At 36.0% G+C, this 24,025-nt stretch overlaps 1 protein-coding gene across 3 annotated transcripts in view; it reads left to right on the top strand.

Moving 5' to 3' along the window:
- The window catches only part of brsk1a (BR serine/threonine kinase 1a), a 41,364-nt gene extending 23,254 nt beyond the window's left edge, over positions 1-18,110 (top strand). The window contains exons 12-19 of one of the 3 annotated variants that reach the window (XM_073828466.1): positions 705-855; positions 953-1,012; positions 5,185-5,768; positions 7,825-7,873; positions 9,898-10,021; positions 10,431-10,638; positions 13,268-13,357; positions 13,412-18,110. In XM_073828466.1, coding sequence (XP_073684567.1) covers positions 705-855; positions 953-1,012; positions 5,185-5,768; positions 7,825-7,873; positions 9,898-10,021; positions 10,431-10,638; positions 13,268-13,357; positions 13,412-13,614 — 1,469 coding nt within the window. In that variant the 3' untranslated portion in view covers positions 13,615-18,110. Of the gene's footprint in view, positions 1-704; positions 856-952; positions 1,014-5,184; positions 5,769-7,824; positions 7,874-9,897; positions 10,022-10,430; positions 10,639-13,267; positions 13,358-13,411 lie in introns of all 3 variants that reach the window. The other 2 variants (XM_073828468.1, XM_073828467.1) reach the window with 2 other exon arrangements.
- The last annotated feature ends 5,915 nt before the right edge of the window (positions 18,111-24,025 follow it).

The raw sequence follows: 24,025 nt of genomic DNA, 5'->3' as shown, positions 1-24,025 counted from the left end.
TTCTTCTGTTTTTAACAGGTTAACATGTAGTGTTCAGCATCTGTCAGTCACTCTCTCGGTTTACAAAATTAGCAGAGGAAGTTATTGTTACTCACATTAAACCATATGGCCTGTATTTATTACATTTATACTTTTGGCAGACGCTTTTATCCAAAGCAAATTACTGCATTTTCCGGAATACAAGTCACCTTGTGAAATGTGCTGCAACTTTTATAATGCAATTAAAGGGATAGTTCACCTAAAAATGAAAATTCTGTTAATATTTACTTGCCCTCATGTCAATTAAAACCCATAAGACCTTTGTTCATCTGTGGAACACAAATTAAGACATTTTGATGAAATCCAAAAGCTTTCTGACCCTGCATTGACAGCAAAGCAACTACCTTGTTCAAGGACTAGAAAGGTAGTAAGGATATCTTTAAAATAGTCAATGTGACATCAGTGGTTCAACCATAATTTTATGAAGCTATGAGAATAATTTTTGTGCACAAAGAAAACAAAGATAACAACTTCAATAACAATTTCAACAACACGAGGGTGAGTAATTAAGGATAGAATTTTAATTTTTGAGTGAGCTATCCCTTTAAGAGTGCATAAATGTTATCATTAATGTATTTCCTGGTAATTGCTATATTGCTAGTGCTATACTCTACTGTTTGATCTCTAGGCACACTGCATACTCTGTGTTTTGTATTTCTATATAGACCCTCCGCGAAAGCGTGTAGACTCACCCATGTTGACGCGTCATGGCCGCTGCCGGCCAGAGAGGAAGAGTCTGGAGGTGCTGAGTGTGACGGAGCAGGGCTCTCCCACACCCCCGCGCAGAGCGCTGGACACCTCCGCTCACAGCCAAAGGTACACGTGCAGTCATAGACACATTTTCATGCATATATGAAACTTTGTAAATATTGATTTAGCACTACTGACTCCTGACTGCCACACTTCTGCATAGATCTCGATCTGTAAGCGGAGCATCAACGGGCCTCTCGTCTAGTCCTCTAAGTAGTCCCAGGGTAAGTGTCTGTCTGCCAACCTTTCTTTTTACTTAAGAGATACACTAGTTCACCCAAAAATGAGTCACTCAGCAGCACTGTTTTCCGATACCAATACCAGCTGCACTTTCTTACACCCCTCTTATCTCTGACAGTGTGTATTTTAAAGGGATAGTTCACCCAAAAATGAAAATGCTGTCATTAATTACTCACCCTCATGTCTTTCCAAATCCGAAAGACCTTCGTTCGTCATCAGAACACAAATTAAGTTATTTTTGATGAAATCGGAGAGCTTTCTGACCCTTTATAAACAGCAACACAACTAACACATTCAAGGCCCAGAAAGGTAGTAATGACAATGGTAATTTTACAAAGCTACAGGAATACTTTGTGTGTTTATTCAACAATTCTTCTCTATTACCCTAGCGCCATTTTGGAAGGTATCGCGATGCATACGCGCTCTTTCCTCTGCATGCGTTGTGATACTCTCCAAGAATGCTAGGCGCTATGGTGACTCAGAGGAGAAGAACTGTTGAATAAAGTCTTTTTTTTTTTTTTTTTTTTTGTGCACAAAACATATTCTCGTAGCTTCATTAAATTACAGTTGTACCACTGATGTCACATGGACTATTTTGTCGATGTTCTTGGTACCTTTCTGGACCTTGACCGTGGTTGGACTCTTGCTGTCTATGGAGGGTCAGAGAGCTCTCAGGTTTCATCAAAAATATTTTAATTTGTGTTCCGGAGATGAATGAGAGTCTTACAGGTTTGGAACAACATGAGGGTGAGTAATTAATGACAGAATTTTCATTTTTGGATTAACTAACCCTTTAAATACCAAGTATATAGTCTATTGTGCTTAAGAGTGAAACACACACCACTGTGTTTATTTACATGTGAGCAACTGATCCAGTGTTTTCAGAATCTTAAGGCCGGGACACACCAAACCGACTTCACATAACTAGTCGTGAAAAAAGCCAACACCACCGTCGCTTTGTGTCAGCATACCACTTATTTTTTTATTAAACGTCTTTAAATTACTTTTTTCCCCACATCAATTTACACTCCATACACCATATTGACAAAGTAAAAACAAAATTGTCACAACTTCGTAATTTTGTAAGAAATAAAAAAAACTAAAATAAGTACATTGCATAAGTAATAAGTAACTCAGTACTTAGCTGAATCACTTTTACAGCCCCAAGTCTTTTTGGTATGATGTGACAAGCTTTGCACATCAGCATTTGGCAACTATTTGCCATTCTTCGCCTCACCTCTTCACCTCTCAAGCTCTGTCAGGTTGGATGGGATGCAGTTGCACATTTTCAGGTTTCTCCAGAAAAATTTGAAGTCTAGACTCTGGCTGGGCCACTCAAGCACATTCAGTTGTCTATAAGCCACTCTTGCTGTGTGCTTAGGGTCATTGTCCTGTTGGATGGTGAACCGTCTGCCCAGTCTGAGGTTCTGATCTCAATATTTTGGTGCACTGAGCTTTTCTTCTACTCTGATAAGTCCCTCAGTCCCTGCCGCTGAAGAACAGCCCTACAGCATGAGGCTTCTACCAGCACAACTTATTTTTGGGATGGTACTCTGCAGGTGATGAGCAGAGCCTGGTTTTCTTCAAACATGATGCTTGGAATTGAGGTTCATCATATCAGAGAATCTTGTTTCTTGCAGAGGGTCATTTAGGTGCTTTTTTACAAATTTCAAATGTGTTTTCATGTGTCTTTACTGAGGAGAGGATTTAGTCTCGCCACACTACAATAAAGTGGAGTGTTGCAGTGATGTTTGTTCTTCTGTAAGTTTCTTCTATCTCCACATATGATAATGGAGCTCAACTAGAGTGACTATCAGCTTCTTCCAAAGCTCTTCACCATCAATTGCTCAGTTTGCCCAGGAGGCCAGCTCTAGGATAAGTCGTGGTTGTTTCAAACTTCTTCCATTAAGGGTAATGGAGACTATTTGTTTCTATAAAATTTCAATGCAGCAGATTTTTTTTCTAAACTCTTCCCCAGATGTGTGGCTTGATGCAGTCCTGTCTCTGAGCTCTACAGGCTGTTTTTTGACATCAGGGCTTAGTTTTTGCTCTGATATGCATTTTCAGCTGTTAGACCTTTTATTAAGACGTGTCTGCCTTTCCATATCATACCTATTCAGCTGAATTTGCCACAGGTTAACATCTCTGGAAGTGTAGATAAATCTACAAGCAATATGAATGCTCCTGAGCTAAAGTTCAACTGTCCCCGATAAGGGTATGAATAATTATGCAATGGAATTATTTAAGTTTTTTATTTTTCATAAATTCACAAAGATGTTAAAAACTGTTTTTTAACTTTTCCATTATGGTGTATGGAGTGTAGATTGATGGAATTTAAAACAGATTAACTTAAGGCTGCAACATAACAAAATGTGAAAAAATGAAGGGGTAAGAATACTTTTGCTAGGCAGTGTATTAGTCATTAAAAATAAGAAACCAAAACAAGGATATACAAGCTATACTGACATATAAGAAATGTAAACAAAGCAGTGCTTGCTTACCATTTTGAATATCATGTCATGTTATAAAAATATTTGCATATTGGAATGCTTGGGTAAGATCACGTAACATTAGAAGAGTCGTCTGTTTGTTCCGCCTTCATTTACTTACTCGTTATCATCACTTTTGCTTTAATTCTCCAACACTGACTTATACGCTAAACTGAGCATCCAATCAGAGATTTTACTCGCGCCAATGGCCTTGACACCAATTCAACATATTGAATCGGGCAGTCTCCCACCAATGTGAGCCAGACGAGAGCCGACGTGTGGAACAAACCAAACAAACTAGCCCGATACACACTCACCGGCAGCCCGATGGCAACTGAAGGCTTGGTGTGTCCCGGTCTTTAGAGTATCTTAGTAAAGTAAATGCAGCAAACTCCACCTTTGCATGTTTAAAGGGTTAGTTCACCAAAAAATGAAAATTAGCCCATTATTTACTCACCATTGAGGCATCCTAGGTGTATATGACTTCCTACTTTCAGATGAATCCAATTGGAGTTATATTAAAAATGATCCTGGCATTTCCAAGGTTTAGAATTGCATGGGCAGCTGTTTCTCTTCATCAGTCCAAAACAAGTCCAATAATGTGTATCCATTCATAATAAAAAGTGCCTTACACGGCTCCGGGGGGCCTCCTGTTCCGAATTGATGCATTTATGGAAAAATACCCATATTTAAAAAAGTAATGATCACTTTTAATCTAGCTTGCGCCAACTTGCCGTACATGGAAGCCCTTCCAGGCGGATGACATGGGACGTCCCGGAGCTGCTTCTGTGAACGACCAGTTGGCGCAAGCTAGATTAAAGTGATTATTACATTTCAAATATGGATATTTTTCTTACAAAAATGCATTGATTCGCTACAAGAGGCCTTTATTCACCCTCTGGAGCTGTGCGAGGCACTTTATAGATTGATGCACTTTATTGGACTTGTTTTGGACTGATGAAGAGAAACACCCGCCCATGCAATTCTAAAGCTTAGAAATGCCAGGATAATTTTTTATATAACTCCAATTGGATTTGTCTGAAAGAAGGAAGTCATACAAACATATAATGCCTGGAGGGTGAGTAAATAATGGGCTAATTTTCATTTTTGGGCAAACTGTCCCTTTAATGCGCATTTTTAGTTTGACTTTCTACTGTGAAATCTCAGCCCAAGCCAGTGTTGCCACCTTGTGGAACAGCTGATGAGTGCAAAACAAATTCACTGTGTATGTGTGACCTATGCGTACAAAGTATGAAGGGTTATAGAAATCGGGTGGTGTGCGTACCGTCCTAGTGACAAAATCTGCATCATGCTCACTGTATGCTATGCAAACTCTCATGTACGCATAAAAACCAAAGCATACTTGAGACCAGGGGTGCCTAAACTCGGTCCTGGAGGGCCAGCATCCTGCAGAGTTTAGCTCTAGCCCCAATTAGACACACCTGAACCAGCTAGAAACTTCCCGGCAGGTGTGTTGAGGCAAGTTGGAGCTAAACTCTGCAGAACACTAGCCCTCCAGAACCGAGTTTAGGCACCCCTGCACACACACCATCACTGTGCACTAAAGCCGTATCACCTGCCATTGCTCATTTTCACTCCTGTTTCTCTTTCCATCTGCCACGGCCTTCACTCTTCCACCCCTCTTCTCCTCCTCCTCCTCCTCCTCATCCCATCAGAGCCCTGTTTTTACCTTCAGCGAGCCGGAGGTAGTTGCCGCTACCAAAGCGGCAAGCGGCAGCACCGCCGCTCGTCCCAACCGATCGCATGAACCCAAAACGCAGACGCTTCCATCTAAAACCGCCCCCGAACGCCCCCAACTCCAGTCCATGAAGTCCCTCCCCCTGCCCTCCTCCTCCTCACGCTCTCCCTCCCCTTCTCCCCTCCTGTCGCCCATTCCCCGCTTCCTCTTCTTTCCTTCTCCATCTGCGGTGCTGAAGTCGTTGACTAAAAGCTTGTATCCCATGTCTCAGGTCACCCCTCAGGGCTCTCCCCTGCCTACCCCACTGGGTACCCCCGTGCATCACCCCCACCCCCCCACCGCTACCCCACCCTCCTCTTCCTCTTCCTCTTCTTCCTCCCGAGCTGAGGGAGGAAGTGTGGGCGTGGGCTCACTCTCCTTGACCCCACCCTCTAGTCCAGGGGGAGGTGGCGGCATGGCGGCCAGTAGCTCCGCCCACTGGCGGACACGCCTCAACTCACTGAAGAATAACCTGTTGGGGTCGCCGCGGTTCCACCGACGCAAGCTGCAGGGTGGGTGCCGATAACTTACCTTTTTAGTATTTAATGAAATAGTGAAGGAGTTTTCAAACTTTTTGATGCTGTGGACTAAAGACCCATTTTTGTTATAAGAAACTTATATGGAATTCTATTAAGCTGACAATGTAATAGTTTACAGATTACCCCTAGTAAAAAAGTAATAGATTTAAAATGCATTTAATTCATACTATATATAGTTCAAGTCTATTAACGTATTTACTGACATATTGTTTGAGACTTACTGATTAAAAAATTCTAATAAAACTTTATTTGGAGTACTACTTGTGCACAATGCACAATTCTTAATATTAAGCCAACAATATGTTTTAATGACTATTGATGAGGATTGTCTTTAAATGCTAAATATTTAAAGTGTACCTAAAGTATACTTGCAATAAATCCACTTTGGCACAATCAAATATACTGAAGTATATCTTTATTTGGACTTTAGTACTACTTCCAAACAATAAAAGTGCATTAAGATTAAGATACAAAAGTAGTTGTTGCAATTTAGCAGACTTTAAATATACCAGTTTGGTATACTAAAAGTACAACTGCAGGGTATTTTTAATAAGTACATAAAATGCAAATGTATTTGTAGTGTACTAAGCATGAAATAAATGTATTTTTAATACATTTTAGTATATTTATTTTTCCACTAGGCACAAGTTACCCTTTTTAAAATGTAATAAGTAGTGTAACTATTTCAGTTGCTTTATTAAAGTAATGTAACTGATTGCATTTGATTACTTTTTGATTATTTTCTAAAATTCTAACAAATGTTTTTAACTGTTAATCATTTTAGATTTTCAAAATCCATCATCTCTTGAATTAAGGATATAATCATTTCATTTTAAAGCACAACAACCACAATATCAGACTTTAGCAACTCTTTTTTTACTCTGAGATCATTCTAAGATTAAGAACAGATTTAAAATCATAACAAGAAAAAATAGATATTAATATAAGAAATATTCAGATCCTCTGTAATCGTAAACATTTTCATAAGTAACTGTAATTTAATTTCACATTTACAAATTAAATAACACCATTACACTACGCCATAAACCATAAAACTATATCTGCCAAATAATTGATTACATAATTAATCATATTATTTAAAACTTGCTCATTAAAGTAACTTAAACTAAAATTAAAAGCATAAAAAAACACATTTTCATAAAGCACATAGTAACTGAAATAAAATATAATTGAAAAGCTTTTTATGTCAGTTCATTGCCGAGACAATATTTCTCATTTCAATTTAGTCTATATGTAAATTATATAATATTAAAAATAACACTGCTTGATATATGTTTGTGTGCATATTTACTAACTTATTTTGTCACTTTAATTTTCTCTAAAATCCCTTGATGAAAGAACTGATTTTCTAAACTAAACTTAACTAAACTAAACTAAATTTATTTTATTTCAGCCAGCTACCAATGTGACATTTCTTATTTTCTTAAAATTACTAAAAGTAATAAATAAAATGTATTAAATACTATTTAGACATATAAAAATTTTTTACAATACGGTTAACACTAGTTAACGTGAACTAAGAATTAACAATACTTCTATAGCATTTATTAATCTTAGTTATTAATTTCAGCATTTACTAATGCATTGTTAAATCACAAGTTTGTTAACATTAGTTAATGCACTGTGAACTAACATGAACAAACAATGAACAAACAACTGTATTTTTATTAATTAACATTAACAAAAATGAATAAATAGTGTAATAAATGTGTGCATTGTTTGTTAATGTTAGTTAATACATTAAAGTTAACAAATGACACCATACTGTAAAGTATTACCAAAAAAAAAACTAATAAAAATGAGAAAAACACACAATAACATTACTTAAACTTTAACTACAATGAAAAAGTACAAAAATGTAATTTAAAATATTTTTTAAAAACTATATAAATTATACTGAAATAACACTGTTCGAGGCCTCTGAAATGTAAAATTGTCAAATAATTGATTTTAATCAGTGTCATGTTGTATTTGGCCTATGCTTCATTCTTACTCTTATTCCCAACAGTGCCAACCTCAGAGGACATGTCCAGTTTAACACCAGAATCAAGCCCAGAGTAAGAAACACAAACAAACCCAACCCAAATAAACATGTATTTTGCCAAGAAGACTGTCAAGTAATCATCTGGAAAGCATCGCATTCTTTTTTTAAAGGGCTTATTGTATGTTTCATTAATTTATTTCCTGAGGTCCACATAAAATCTCCAAAAACAGCAATAATTTACCTTTTCATCTCTGACTGTTTATGCTACTGTGCCTTTAAATAACACCTGCTTTGAGCTCAATTCGATTCACATACAGTGAGGTCAATAAGTATTTGATCACCCTGTGATTTAGCAAGTTCTCTTACTTAGAAATCATGGAGGGGGTCTACAATTTTCAGCATAGGTGCATTTCCACTGTGAGAGACAGAATCTAAAAATAAAAATCCGGAAATCACATTGTATGATTTTTTTTTTTTTTAACAATTTATTTGTGAATTACTGTGTCAAATAAGTATTTGATCACTTGCTTATCAGCCAGATTTCTGACCCTCAAAGACCTGTTATTTTGCTTTTAAATAGTCCAGCTACACTCTGCTCATGATGAGGTTGTTAGCTGTCATAAAGACACCTGTGCACCCCACAATCAGCCAAAGTCTAAGTAGCAACATGGACAAAACCAAAGAGCTGTCAAAAGACACAAGAGACAAAATTGTAGACCTTCACAAAGCTGGAAAGGGCTACCGGACATTTGCCAAGCAGCTTGGTGAAAAAAGAACAACTGTTGGAGCAATTGTCAGAAAATGGAAGAGGCTAATGATGACTGTCAATGTCCCTCGGACTGGGGTCCCATGGAAGATCTCTCCTCGTGGGGTATCAATGATGCCAAGAATGGTGAAGAATCAGCCCAGAACTACACGGGAGGAGCTGGTCAATGCCATGAAGAGAGCTGGGACCATCGTTTCCAAGGCTACTATCAGTAATACACTAAGACGTCATGGTTTAAAATCTTGCATCGCACGGAAGGTTCCCCTGCTTAAGTCAGCCCATGTCCAGGCCCGTCTGAAGTTTGCCAGGGACCATCTGGATGATCCAGAGGAGTCATGGGAGAAAGTCCTGTGGTCAGATGAGACCAAAGTAGAACTTTTTGGTCTTAACTCCATTGTTTGGAGGAAGAAGAATGATGAGTATCATCCCAATAATACCATACCTACAGTGAAGCATGGGGCTGGAAGCATCATGCTCTGGGGGTGTTTTTCTGCACCGGGGACAGGACGACTGCACTGTATTAAGGACAGGGCCATGTATTGTGACATATTGGGCAAAAACCTCCTTCCCTCAGTCAGAGCATTAAAGATGGGTCGTGGCCAAAGCACACAGCCAGGAAAACCAAGGAGTGGCTCCGTAAGAAGCATATCAAGGTTCTGGAGTGGCCTAGCCAGTCTCCAGACCTAAACCCAATAGAAAATCTTTGGAGGGATCTGAAACTCAGTGTTGCTCAGCGACAGCCCCGAATCCTGACAGATCTAGCGAAGGTCTGTATGGAGGAGTGGGCCAAAGTCCCTCCTGCAGTGTGTGCAAACCTGGTGAAGAACTACAGGAATTGTTTGACCTCTGTAATTGTTAACAAAGGCTTCTGTACCAAATATTTACAAATTTTGACTCAAGTGATCAAATACACAGTATTTCACAAATAAATTGTAAAAAAAAAAAAATCATACAATGTTATTTCCGGATTTTTATATTTTAGATTCTGTCTCTTACAGTGGAAATGCACCTATGCTGAAAATTGTAGACCCCTCCATGATTTCTAAGTAAAATCACAGGGTGATCAAATACTTATTGACCTCACTGTACATTCTAAATTCTGTCCCTTCTGTTTCTAACATCCAAGAGGGAATGTTTAAGTGATATCCTGCAGATCCTAAAAATGAAATGTTCTGGATGACAATGCTCATAGACGTCATGATGTGCTATTCAGGGAAATGTATTAACGATAATGACCTCCAGCTTTTAATTCTTTAGTGTGCTGTATCACTGTGATGTGATGAGTCTTACAGATTATCCAAGTGTCTGTCTGTCTGTCTGTGGTCCGACAGGCTGGCTAAAAGGTCCTGGTTTGGGAATTTCATCAGTCTGGAGAAAGAAGAGCAGATTTTTGTGGTCATCAGAGACAAACCTCTTAGCTCCATTAAAGCGGATATCGTCCATGCCTTCCTCTCTGTGAGTCTACCAGCTGATCTCTGCAGCTGGATATTAAATGATTAAGCATTTTAATAAAGTAAATGGATCGCATATGCAGTACCGTTCAGACATTTGGGGTCAGTTAGATTTTTTAATGTTATGAAAGTCTTACCAATACATTAATATTGTGTAATATTGTTATGATAAAAATGAACTGTTTTCTAGTTTAATATATTGAAAAATGTCATTTATTCCTGTAATGCAAAGCTGAATTTTTAGCATCATTACTCCAGACTTCAGTGTCACGTGATTCTTCAGAAATCATTCTTATATGCTGATTTGCTGCTCAAGAAATATTATTATAAAAACTTACCTATTATGAAAGGAGAACAGTAATAATGTATACAGCATTAAGGAACAGTTCTTTCTCTCTTGTGTTTGTCTTCAGATTCCCTCCCTCAGTCACAGCGTAATCTCTCAGACGAGTTTCCGAGCAGAGTACAAGACTTCTGGAGGTCCGTCTGTCTTCCAGAAACCCGTAAAATTCCAGGTAGACATTTCCTTCTCTGAGGGGGAAAGAGAGCGTGAGCGGGAGAGAGACAGGGATGGACAGAAAGATTACGGAATCTACAGTGTAACATTTAGCCTCATATCAGGTGAGAAGAATTACTATTGGTTTTAATTGATTTTGGTTATTTTTTGTTTTTCCACTTACATTAAATTGTATCCGAGCGTTTAATTCATAGCACAGAAACAAAACAGAACATGAGATAAAATACTGTTTAAATCACTCAATTTTATATTTCACAGCAGTGGCATTCTCTCCTTTGTGTCCATAGTAAAATAAAAACTTGATGCTTCACAATATATGCTTATTACTTGCATGGTCTATTTAAATGCATACGCTATATGCTATTTAAATGTCATTGAAGCAGAATTCTGAAGCAATGTTCAATATTATAAAAATATTTTTTAGATTTTTTTATTATATATATGTGACCCTGGACCACAAAACCAGTCTTAAGTCGCTGGGGTATATTTGTAGCAATAGCCAAAAATACATTGCATGGGTCAAAATTTTAGATTTTTCTTTTATGCCAAAAATCATTAAGAAATTAAGTAAAGTTCATGTTCCATGAAGATTTTTTTGTAAAATTCCTACTGTAAACATATCAGAATGTAATTTTTGATTTGTAATATGCATTGTTAAGAACCTAATTTGGACAACTTTAAAGGTGATTTTCTCAGTCTTTTTGATTTTTTTGCATCCTCAGATTTCTGATTTCAAATAGATGTATCTCAGCCAAATATTGTCCTATCCTAACAAACCATACATCAATAGAAAGCTTATTTATTGAGCTTTCATATGATGTATAAAGTTTTGTCAAATTTAACCTTATGACTGTAGTTGTTCATGAGGCCCTTGTTTGGCCTGAATAGTTAAATTTTACTTATTTTATTTTCTGGGAAACATCTTCTGTAGCTTCTGAAGGGCAGTATCAAATGAAAAAAAGAAAAGGGTACACATCTTCATTCTGTTCAAAAGTTTTCACCCCCAGCTCTTAAAGGGATATTTCACCCTAAAATAAAAATGTGATGTTTATCTGCTTTTCCCCAAGGCATCCAAGATGTAGGTGACTTTGTTTATTCAGTAGAATACAAGCTAAGATTTTACTTACTTGATAACTCAAACCGATGCAGTCGGCAGTCGTAAAATGGCAGTCAATGGGCACCAAACTTTAAAAAGTAAAAAAAAAAAACATGCACAGACAAATCCAAATTACACCTGCGGCTTGTGACAATACATTGATGTCCTAAGACACAAAACGATCGTTTTTTGTGAGAAAATGAACAGTATTTACTGTATATCACTATTTACCTCTAATACACAGCAATATCCAACTGTCCTAAGCCCGTGCTCAGCATCCGGCGCATTACCTGTGTACGCGCTCTGGTGTAGTATATGCAAACGCCGGAAGGGGAAAAATGATCGCTGCAGACCCTCCTAAATGTTACTAAGTTTATTGGTGTGTTGATATCCAGCCGAAGAGCAAGCAACCATAACTTCAAGCGATCAGGCTAAGAAGTTGGGAATCAGTGAAAAGTCAACAGTCCTGGATGAGTTCACGCAAGCAAACGTAATCTTTTAACTTCAAATCGGTTTGAACAATCAGGACAAGTGCAAGTAATTACCATTTTGAATAGCCCCTATTCCCACAATCTTGTGCACTGTGTAAACAATGAGTGTTGTATACATGCGACAGATCGCTTCCGGTTGTGTACACTACACCAGAGCGCTAACACAGGAAACGTGCTAGATGCTGAGTCATATAACTCTCGCCACGAACCGCAGGGTGTAATTTGGATTTGTCTGTACATGTTTTGTTTTTTTTACTTTCAAATGTTTGGTGCCCATTGACTGCCATTATATGACTAACAGACTCCAACGATTTGAGTTAAAAAGCTTCCTTTGTGTTCTACTGAAGAAACAAAGTCACCTACATCTTGGATGCCTTTTAGGGTGAACTATCTCTTTAAGAGCTGGGGGTGATAACTTTTGAACAGCATGAAGAGGTGTACCTATTTCTTATTTTGCCTAAATATCTTTCTTTTTCATTTGGTACTGCCCTTTAGAAGCTACAGAAGATGTTTCCCAGAAAACAAAATAAGTAAAATTTACCCTGATCTTCTGAAGAACAGCAGGCAGTTTAACTGTTCAGGACAAACAAGGGACTCATGAACAACTTCCTTCTGAAGCTTCAGTGAGTGTTTGAACCTTCTGTAATAGTTGCATATGAGTCCCTCAGTTGTCCTCAGTGTGAAAAGATGGATCTCAAAATCATACAGTCATTGTTGGAAAGGGTTCAACTACACAAAAATGCTGAAAACCAAATAATTTGTCAGACCTGAAGGATTTTTCGGAAGAACAGCAGTCAGTTTAACTGTTCAGTTTTAAGAATCAAGTGTATGTAAACTTTTAAACAGGGCCATTTCTATAAATTTAACTATTACTTTCTCTTGTGGACTATATGTAAACACCTTTTATGTGAAATATCTTACTCAGGTAAGTATTAAATAAAAAATAACGTCCATTTTGTATGATCCCTCACATTTTGGCAAAATAATTAACATTTTGCAGAAAAGGTATAGGTAATGAATTCAGAATATTTCTATTCAACTAAACAACACTCAGACCCATAGAGGGGATTTCACTGCCTCATTTCAGAGAACCACTACACCACTAAATTTATACAACTATATTTGTGTGTGAATTTGACTTTTTAGGTCCAAGTCGGAGATTTAGACGAGTTGTTGAAACGATTCAAGCCCAGTTGCTCAGTGCTCATGATCAGCCCATGGTGCAAACTCTATCAGGTAAGAACGGACCCACATTATGCCTTATTGAAGCATGCTTTGACTCTTCAAAAGCTTTTTTTTGCCCCACGCCAGATGAGAAGAACGGTCGCCCTCCTAGAACACCAACCAGACAGAACTCCCGGCGCTCAGAGGGCGGAGCCGATCGCTGCGAGTGGGTGGAGCGCGGAGAGGGCGGGGTTTTACTCCAGCGCAGGGGGTCGGGAAGAGAAAGAACCCGCCTACTTTCCTCCAGTGGAACGCAATCACAACCCTGAGCGAGAAATATTGTGAATAAGTCTATCAAGATATGAGCCATGATATGAAACTAAACAACTCAAACGTTCCTTCTCCCCTTCTCACCTCAGAACAGCATGAAGGTAAAATGTGTTTTTAAAGGAGTCTAATGAAACCAAATACTGATACACATTGTGCAAGAACACGGGATGCAACAAAACAAGAACCGTCTCCGTTGAACGATTAACATAAACTTCTGGGAACTTTATCTGAAACGTATTTAATTGATCATCCTGGACAATGCTTTGATTTACGCTGTATTTTCTCTCATGTGATGTGGATGTAATGTGCAAAACTTGAGTTTATAAAGACATTCGTGAAGGCATTCGAGGTTTCAGTTGGGGGTAGCTCACCATCTGTTCCTTACAGGCCTGGTATCCGTTTCAGCAATCGAGTAATTATAGCAACAGAGACGTTAGTCCAATTTAGTCTGACTTTTTATCCTCCAAGAAAATACGTAGAGATCCAGATCCAAAAGCTATCAGCACCAAGAGTCTGCTCAGTCATATGCAATAAATATCAATAAGCTACAAAAGATTCAGTCTAACAAAGCTGCACATGCTGAATCTTTTAAAACATGATTACCTCCTTGAGCAGACAGACTCACGACGATTTTACGACCGTAAATAACTACCGTTGCTCACCAGCCCTGAGTCATTATCTATAAACAACTTCATTTTCACTCTCCATAGAAATGCTGCATGCTAACTAACGTCAAGCTTCAGCCCCTAATGACTGATTGCGATTGTAAAACATTTCTGCGAGCGTTTACACTTCTAAATCTGGCCTCGATTCACCCTTTTGGCAGCTCAAACGTACAAGAGCGTCCAACTAACGGAGGATTCCCATGACAGTATAAAGGAACGAAAATCTTAATATGAAAGGATGTTCATCCCGATTCTCTGTTGCTGCAAGACTTTTGGTTGAAGCCAACCAAGTGAATGTCATTGACTATTTTGTGAATTTTGGTTTACTGAAAATAATTTATTTGTATATTACTCCTGAGGATTGAAAAAAAAATGGCCATTAGGTGTACATATCTATGTTTAAGAAAAAATGGAATGTCTGAGGTATTAAAAATACATATTTTGGGGGAATTGCAACAGAATCTATGGCAAAAGTCACTTTTCTTTTAAAACAAGCAGAGATATGTGCTTTTGACTTGTGTCTTAACATATTTTGAATTTAAAACTATAATTATTGGTTTTAAAAATGAAAAAATACTCTTTAAGGATGTATACATTTTGTGTCACAAGTAACCGAAATGCAAAAATAATTAGATTTCCTAAACCCTCCCCCTCATCTGTCAATCAAACAAATAGCCACACCCCAAACTCACACCATTGGTTGGGCCATAGTTGCTTTTTAATTTAAATTCTCCCTACATACAATCTAGGTTCTCTAAAACTTTTAACTCCATGGAATCTTTCCATTCTTTACAGCTGAAGTCAAAAGTTACATTCACCTTGCAGAATCTGCAAAATGTTAATTATTTTAACAAAATAAGACGGAAATGCGTGCTTTTTTATTTAGTACTGACCTGAATAAGATATTAAAAGACAATAGTTGAATTTATAAAAATGACCCCGTTCAAAAGTTTACATACACTTGATTTCTTAATACTGTGTTGTTACCTGAATGATCCACATATGTGACCCTGGACCACAAAACCAGTCTTAAGTCGCTGGGGTATATTTGTAGCAATAGCCAAAAATACATTGCATGGGTCAAAATTATAGATTTTTTTTTTATGCCAAAAATCATTAGGAAATTAAGTAAAGATCATGTTCCATGAAGATTTTTGTCAAATTCATATTGTAAATATATCAAAATGTAATTTTAGATTAGTAATATGCATTGTAAAGAACCTAATTTGGACAACTTTAAAGGCGATTTTCTCAGTATTTTGATTTTTTTGCACCCTCAGATTCCTCATTTTCAAATAGATGTATCTCGGCCAAATATTGTCCTATCCTAACAAACCATACACCAATAGAAAGCCTATTTATTGAGCTTTCATGTGATGCATACATCTCAGTTTTGTAAAATTTAACCTTTTGACTGGTTTTGTGGTCCAGGGTCACATATGTGTTTTTTGAGTCCCTTGTTTGTCCTGAACAATTAAACCGCCCACAGCTCTTAAGACAAATCTTTCAGGTCCCACGAATTTGTTTGTTTTTTCAGCATTTTCGTGTATTTGAACCCTTTCCAACAATGACTGATTTTCAGATCCGTCTTTTCACACTGAGGACAACTGAGGGACTCATGCAACTATTACAGAAGGTTCAAATGCTAACTGATGCTCCAGAAGAAAAAACAATGCATTAAAAGCTAGGGGGTAAAAACTTTTGAACAGAATCAAAATGTGTATTTTTTTCTTATTTTGCCTAAATATATTTTTCTTTTCATTTAGTACTGCCCTTCAGAAGCTACAGAAGATACTTCCAAAAGACAGAATAAGTGAAATTTACCCTGATCTTCAAATTCAAAAAAGGTCAAAAGTTTTCACCCCCTGGCTCCTAATGCATTGTGTTTCCTTCTGGAGCATCAGTGAGAGTTTGAACCTTCTGTAATAGTTGCATATGAGTCCCTCAGTTGTCCTAAATATGAAAAGATGGATCTTATAATCATAGACTCATTGTTGGAGAGGGTTCAAATACACTGAAAAGATTTTAAAAAATGCTGAAAAAACACAGAATTTGTGAGATTTTTCTAAAGAACAGAGGGCGGTTTAACGGTTCAGGACAAACAATGGACTCATGAACAACACAGTATTAACAAACCTGCATTTGTAAAGTTTTAAAAGGGGTAATTTTCATAAATTCAACTATTATTTTTTTCTTTTGGACTAAATGTAAACATCTTTTATGTGAAATATCTTATTCAGGTAGGTACTATATAAAAAATAACATGCATTTTGTATGATCCCTTTTATTTTGGTAAAATACTAAACATTTTGTAGATTCCTCAAGGTGTACGTAAACTTTTGACTTCAAATGTAGATGATTCAAATGTTTCTCACACTAAGAAAAAATGGTTCTTTTAAGAACAGTTTACTGAAAGGCTCTTTGGGGAGCCAAAAATAGTTCTTCTACGACATTGCAGCAAAAACCCCCTTTAGTTTTTAAGAATAAAGCGAAGTATTTTAAATTTCCCGAAAAAATCACACACTTCACCTTTGAGAAGAAAACAGTATCACAGAAAGGAACTCTCCCTTGCTTGTACGCCTGCACACAGTATTACCGTAATGACAGCGAAAGAAAGACTTCCTCTGGACATTATCTGACGAGGAAAATCTGTACCTTGCGACCTAAAGAGGAAACTGAAAATTGAAATGGTATTTGAAACAAAATAAGCCATTGTCTAGGCCACGGACCTTGCTCGCACCATCACGAATATGTACTTTCACATCAATTTGTCTCTGATTATAATTATGATACAGTATGAAATATGAAATTGATCTCTTTGTACAGCACTGCTTTGTCATTGGGCTTCCGTGCAGCGGTTATGCAACTGATCCAGCGTAATATATCCGAAAGAGGGACACTCTCTCTGTATAAATGGCTTTTCTGCTCAACAGTCGTCATGAATCCTGTAAATGTGATCCAGTTTTGTGCGTCTCTGTGAATTTTAAGTTGTCTGTGTGTCAGCTCACTATCTTTTCGATTTATTTTTGATCAGGCTTACTATATCATGTGACAGATGTACCATCATATCTTATCATATTTATAAAATACACATAGGTTTGGAAAAGCAAACCGTGATCATTAAAAACTGTCCAGTCCAAATCTAAGAAAAGCACGGTCCATTTATGCTGCAAAAAAATATTTTTGCATCAGGTATTGGCACAAATATTGATGTCAACAACTATTTGGATATATCATAAGTTGTATTGTCTTTGCTGGCTATCAGCTGGTTAACATCAGCATTTGTATTTTTAGGAGTAACATCTGGATGGCTTAGGAACAGCATTGCCAATGCAATATACCAAGTTTCATTTACTCAGTTTCTGTAGTTATGTATGTATGTATGCGTGCAATGTGTTTCCAGCCCCTCAATGGAAATTGAACTATATCAGTGAGTATATGTTGACATCTCATTCGCTGAGAGTAACTGGATCATAATCATGCATCTGGAAGTGTGTTCACAATGCACAGAGAGTCATATGAGTGTTCTGCATGTCAGATCACATTGTTCGTTGTAATATCTGCTTTGAAAGTATACATCTGTGTGTATGGATGTGCAGTTGGAATGCATTATGCTATTGTGCACGTGTGTGTGTGTGTGTGTGTGTGTGTGTGTGTGTGTGTGTGTGTGTGTTTGTGAGAGAGAGAGAGGGAATCGAAATGGATTCAGGATGGTCTACGTAATCAGTTTGATAGGCGTCAATAAAAATAACCAACAAGGTTTACAAAGCAACAGCTTTGTGTTGTTACTCATCTGCATGGATCAGCTTTTCCCCATCCTTATAATTATATGAAAATATAAAAGTATAATCACAGAATTTATATATTTCCTCATCAAGGATGACAGTAGTATTGTGAAATATTTTTACTATTTAAAATAAATGTTTGCTATTTGAATACATTTTAAAACAATTCATTTCCTGTGATCTAAACTGAATTTTCAGCATCATTACTTCAGTCTTCTGTGTCACATGATCCTTCAGAAATCACTCTAATATGCTGATCAGCTGCTCAAGAGACATTTCTGATTATTAACGACGCTGAAAAGAGTTGAGTACACTTTTTTTCATAATTCTTTCTTGAATAGAATAATAGAAAGATCAGCATTTAGCTTAAGGAAAAATGATGTGTTAAGAGCTGGGGGTGTAAACTTTTGAACAGAAATAACAAAAAAAAATAATAATTTGGTATTGGCCTTTTCAGAAGCTACAGAAAACACTTACATGTTTCCCAGATAACAAAATAATTTACATTTACCCTGATTTTAACATTCTAAAAGATTCCTGAACAGTTAAACTGCCCACAGTTCTTCAGACAAATCCTTCAGGTCCCATAAATTTGTTGTTTTTTCAGCATTTTTGTGTATTTGAACCCTTTCCAACAATGAATTTTGTTTTTAGATTTATTTTAGATTTACATTTTTCTTATTTTGGCTAAATATCTCTCTTTTTTTTTCATTTAGTATTGGCCTTTTCAGAAGCTACAGAAGATACTTACATGTTTCTCAGAAGACAAAATAAGAGAAATTTACCCCGATCTTCAAAATTCAAAAAGGTTCAAAAGTTTTCACCCCCTGGCTCTTAATGCATTGTGTTTCCTTCTGGAACATCGGTGAGTGTTTAAACCGTCTGTAACAGTTGCATATGAGTGCCTCAGTTGTCTTCAGTGTGAAAAGATGGATCGCAAAATTATACAGTCATTGTTGGAAAGGGTCTAAACACACAAGTATGCTGAAAAAAACAAAGAATTTGTAGGACCTGAAGAATTTTTCTGAAGAATTGTGGGTTTTGACCTCAACTGTAGGTAACATGAATAGCAATGGATTTAATGAATTGTATGTGCATTGTGTTGTGTTTTAAGTTTAAAAGAAATGGTTGTAAATTTAACAGACTATGTCCAAGTGGAACATTATATGTATCTGTTTTCTGTGGTTAAAATTATTACCAAAAACATTCATTAGTAATACTTATTTAAAATCAACACGGAAACAGTACAACTGAAAAACATGTACAATTTAGTTTAAAACAAATTTAAAATTGCTAGTAATTTTTGCATATAGCTACAAAAAATGGCATTGAACTAAACATTTTTCATTGGAGCTTTGTGTTCATCTCATCTGCATGGATCAGCTTCCTCCCATTCTTATAATTATACAAGAACATAAAAATATAATAACAGAATGTATATATTTGCTCATCAAGGATGACAGTAATATTGTGAAATATTTTTACAATTTAAAATAACTGTTTGCTATTTGAATACATTTTAAAACATAATTTATGTCCTGTGAACAAAACAGAATTTTCAGCATCATTACTCTCGTGTTTAGTATCACATGATTAGATCCTTCAGAAATCACTCTAATATGCTGATCAGCTGCTCAAGAAACATTTCTGATTATTAACGATGTTGAAAAGAGTTGAGTACACTTTTTCCAGGATTCTTTCTTAAATAGAAAGATTAAATGATCAGCATTTAGCTTAAAGTAAAACAATGCATTAAGAGCCGGGGTGTAAACTTTTGAACAGAATGAAGAAGTGTACATTTTTCTTATTTTGCCAAAATATCTCTTTTTTTTTTCATTAAGTATTGGCCTTTTCAGAAGCTACAGAAGATACTTACATGTTTACCAGAAGAAAAAATGAGTGAAATTTACCCTGATCTTCAAAATTCAAAAAAGTTCTAAAGTTTTCACTCCCTGACTCTTAATGCATTGTGTTTCCTTCAACAGCATCAGTGAAGGTTTGCACCTTCTGTAATAGTTGCGTATGAGCAACTATTTTTGCATATAAATACAAAAAATGGCATTGAACTAGACATTTCTCATAGACACCAATTAAAATATGCAATAAAAAATGACTTCCTGTTTTGGAGTTTGCTCCAAGACACATTTTTTGTAGGTATCGGTGTGTTATATATGTGTGCCGATTTTTGTGCATGTACGAAAAAGCTGGGGGTGTAAACTTTTGAACCGAATGAAGATGTGTACATTTTTCTGATTTTACCAAAATATCTTTTCTTTTCATTTAGTAGTTGCCTTTTCAAAAGCTACAGAAGATACTTACCCAGAAGAAAAAATAAGTTATATTTACACTGATCTTCAAATGAAAAAAGTCTTATAATTATACAAGAACATAAAAATATAATAACAGAATTTATATATTTGCTCATCAAGGATGACAGTAATATTGTGAAATATTTTTTACAATTTAAAATAACAGTTTGCTACTTGAATACATTTTAAAGCATAATTTATTTCCTGTGATCAAAACTGAATTTTCAGCATAATTACTCCAGTCTTCAGTGTCACATAATCCTTCAAAAATCATTCTAATAAGCTAATATGCTGCTCAAAAACATTTTTGATTATTATCAATGTTGAAAACAATTGAGTACATATTTTTTCAGGATTCTTTCTTGAATAGAAAGATCAAAAGATCAGCATTTAGCTCAAATATAAATCTCTGTAGCCTTATAAATGTCTTTACTGTCACTTTTGCTCAATTGAATGCATCCTTGTTGAATAAAAGTATTCATTTCTTTCCAAAAACCAAAACCAAATCTTACTTAGCCCTACTCCAAAATGTTGAACAGCAGTGTATAATGGTACAAATACATCCAATTGCAATTAATTTCATGATTTTACAACTATATGTTCTTTATATATGCAGGTTGAGGGATCAAAAAACTGAATAAATAAATAAATAAATACAAATCTTTGTTCACCTTAGTTTTCAACGCTGGTAAGCCATTTTGTGTGAATGTGCGAGACTTCCGGTCCATTATCCGCTAGGGAAATAATGAGAAGAATATCAACGTGCTGTAAACGCTAAAACCGTTTGCACTACAAACTAGTGTGCTCATAATTAAGATAATGCATTAAAATAATATGGCAAGAAACACCAATTTGCAATATCAAGCAGCATTAAGATGTTTTGTACAGCTAAAAAATAGCTGAAGGCAGACGAAAAGCCAGACCCATAAAATTTATCGGCTAACAGAGAATATTACGCATTCAATATGTAGCCTAGTAACAGACAGACATCACTTGTACTTCATTATTTACATTATTTTGCATATTGAATTGTGATTAGTCTATCTTGAATATACATATTCATAGCCACCTCAACGTTGAAAAAAATATCGCTGTTGTTTCTGTCTGGTGAAGTGGCTCTGATTTGGCATTTCAGTCACAGAACTTGCTTTGCAAATCGCTGGTATTTCCTTCAGGAAATGCAAATCAATTTTTTTTAATTAACGTTACTCAAAGCTCTAATGGAAATTTTACCCGTGAGCTCTGGTAGGTTATGTGTTTCATATGCATCTTAATGAGATAAACTTAAATTAAATGCGCAGGAGGGGATTAGGGGGCTTGCTTTTTACGTTTTTTTTTTTTTTTCACCTATTGATTCGCCTTTCATCGAGCTGGCAGATGTTGCTGTATTCTTCTGCCACCGCTGGATGTCAGTGAAGCTTCCTGTGGTCAATATAGAGATACATAGAGCGCCTCCCAGCGGTCACGATGAGAGTGGTATCCTCATATGTTTACATTGAACAAGACATTTATTTTACTATAACCAAAAAGTTCTCAGCTAAACTTGTGGTGCCTGTGTGTATTTTCCAAATAATCCACAGCATATGGGTCAATACCAACGTAATAGTGTTTTTTATACACAAAAATATCCTCATCTAGGATATTCAGTTAAAGAGTATGCAATATATTCCTAAAATTCTATTCTGAATTTTAATGCCCAAAAATACTGCTGACACAGAAAGCACCTATAATGCCCAAAAGTATCTGGTGCACAGAATTATAAGCTTAAATCTACACTAAAATGTCAGTTGATAAAGTTTCACAATGTAAATGTATAATACATGATAATAACACAAACACAGATAAAGTAAGGTTGTGTTTATAGCTATGCTCAGTGCAACACCTTTAAGCATGAGTGATTAGTTTTGGATAGTTATAAATGATTAAAGCTTGATGCTACATCAGGGCATCAGAAATAGGCTGGTGAGCCTCTATTTTGTTTTACTGTTTTAATGTAAAAATGTCACAGGCAGTTGAGGTCAAAAGTTTATATACACCTTGAAGATTCTGCAAAATGTTAATTATTTTAGCAAAATAAGAGGGATCATACTAAATGCATGACATTTTTTATTTAGCACTGACCTGAAATTCCTGTAAACATTAAAGATGTTTACATGTAGTCCACAAGAGAAAATAATAGTTGAATTTATAAAAATGACCCCGTTAAAAAGTTTACATACACTTGATTGTTATTACTGTGTTGTTACCTGAATGATCCACAGTTTTTTTAGTGATAGTTGTTCATGAGTCCCTTGTTTGTTCTCAACAGTTAAACTGTCTGTTGTTCTTCAAAAAAAAAAAAAAAAAAAAAAATGGCTGTATGACTTTGAGATCCATCTTTTTACACTGAGGACAACTGAGGGACTCATATGCAACTATTACAGACGGTTAAAAAGCAGGGGTGTAAACTTTTGAACAGAATGAAGATGTGTACATTTTTTCCTAAATAATTATTTTGCCTAAATATCATATTTTGTTCATTTTGGATTGGCCTTGACATGTTTCCCCAGAAGACAAAATAAGTCAAATTTACCCTGATCTTCAAATTCATCTCTTAATGCATCAGTGAACGTTTGAACCTATATGTAAATTTTACATATAATTAAAAAAAAGTCACTGAATTATACATCTATAAGTAGAAAGACTAAAAAAATACTCATTCTCATAAAACTCACCTCAGTAATCTTATTTACAGCTTTGAAAAAATAATTATAAAGTTTACACTGAAAACAAAATTAGTGCAGATTTTTACTCAGAAATTGCTAGTACAAGTAACATGGACCACAAAACCAGTCTGAAGTAGCACGGGTATATTTGTAACATTAGCCAACAATACATTGAATGGGTCAAAATTATTGATTTTTATTTTATGCCAAAAATCATTAGGATATTAAGTACAGATCATGTACCATATGCATTATTAAGAACTTTTAAGTTTTTTCCCCAATATTCAGACTACAGATTTTCAAATAGTTGTATCTCGACCAAATATTGTCCTATCCTAACAAACCATACATCAATGGCAATTAAAAAAATGACCCTTATGACTGGTTTTGTGGTCCTGGGTCACAAATGTTGAAGCAGAAAGACTGAAATAGTATTTTTTTACATTGCATAATTAATTCTGTAGCAATATGTAAACATCTAACTAGTTTTCAGCCACAATTATTTTTATATATTTTAAAAATGTATTTTAATGATTCACTCCTTTTGTTTACTATTTTACATGTAATGCATTGCAGTATTTGTGTAGTTAAAAAAAAAAAAATTAAATAGTGTTGTAAACAAAACCACATTAGATTAGGCCAATACAAGTGTTTTAAATGTCAGAACAGGTAGAACTCTCCCATTTTCCCTGGTATAACTGTATTATTACAAGGCCTGCAATTACAAAGCCATTTCATCCGGCGTGGGGCAGCAGGCTGATATGTAAACATATGCTAAATGATTTGTCACCGTTCATGGTCATTGTCAAAGGTGTATGTGGGGGTCGAGGGGGGGGGGGACGACTTTACCACAGCAGCAGCAGCCCACAATGAGTTTCCAACGAAGGCCAGACATCTCTGAACGTGCATCTGCGAGCGTCTCCCCCTTCTCTGGGCTCTGACCATT

The sequence above is a fragment of the Garra rufa genome, chromosome 22 (genome assembly GCF_049309525.1).
Source record: "Garra rufa chromosome 22, GarRuf1.0, whole genome shotgun sequence".
Taxonomy (NCBI): domain Eukaryota; kingdom Metazoa; phylum Chordata; class Actinopteri; order Cypriniformes; family Cyprinidae; genus Garra; species Garra rufa.
The sequence above is the reverse complement of the archived record's forward strand: the minus strand, read 5'-3'. Positions and strand labels throughout refer to the sequence as shown.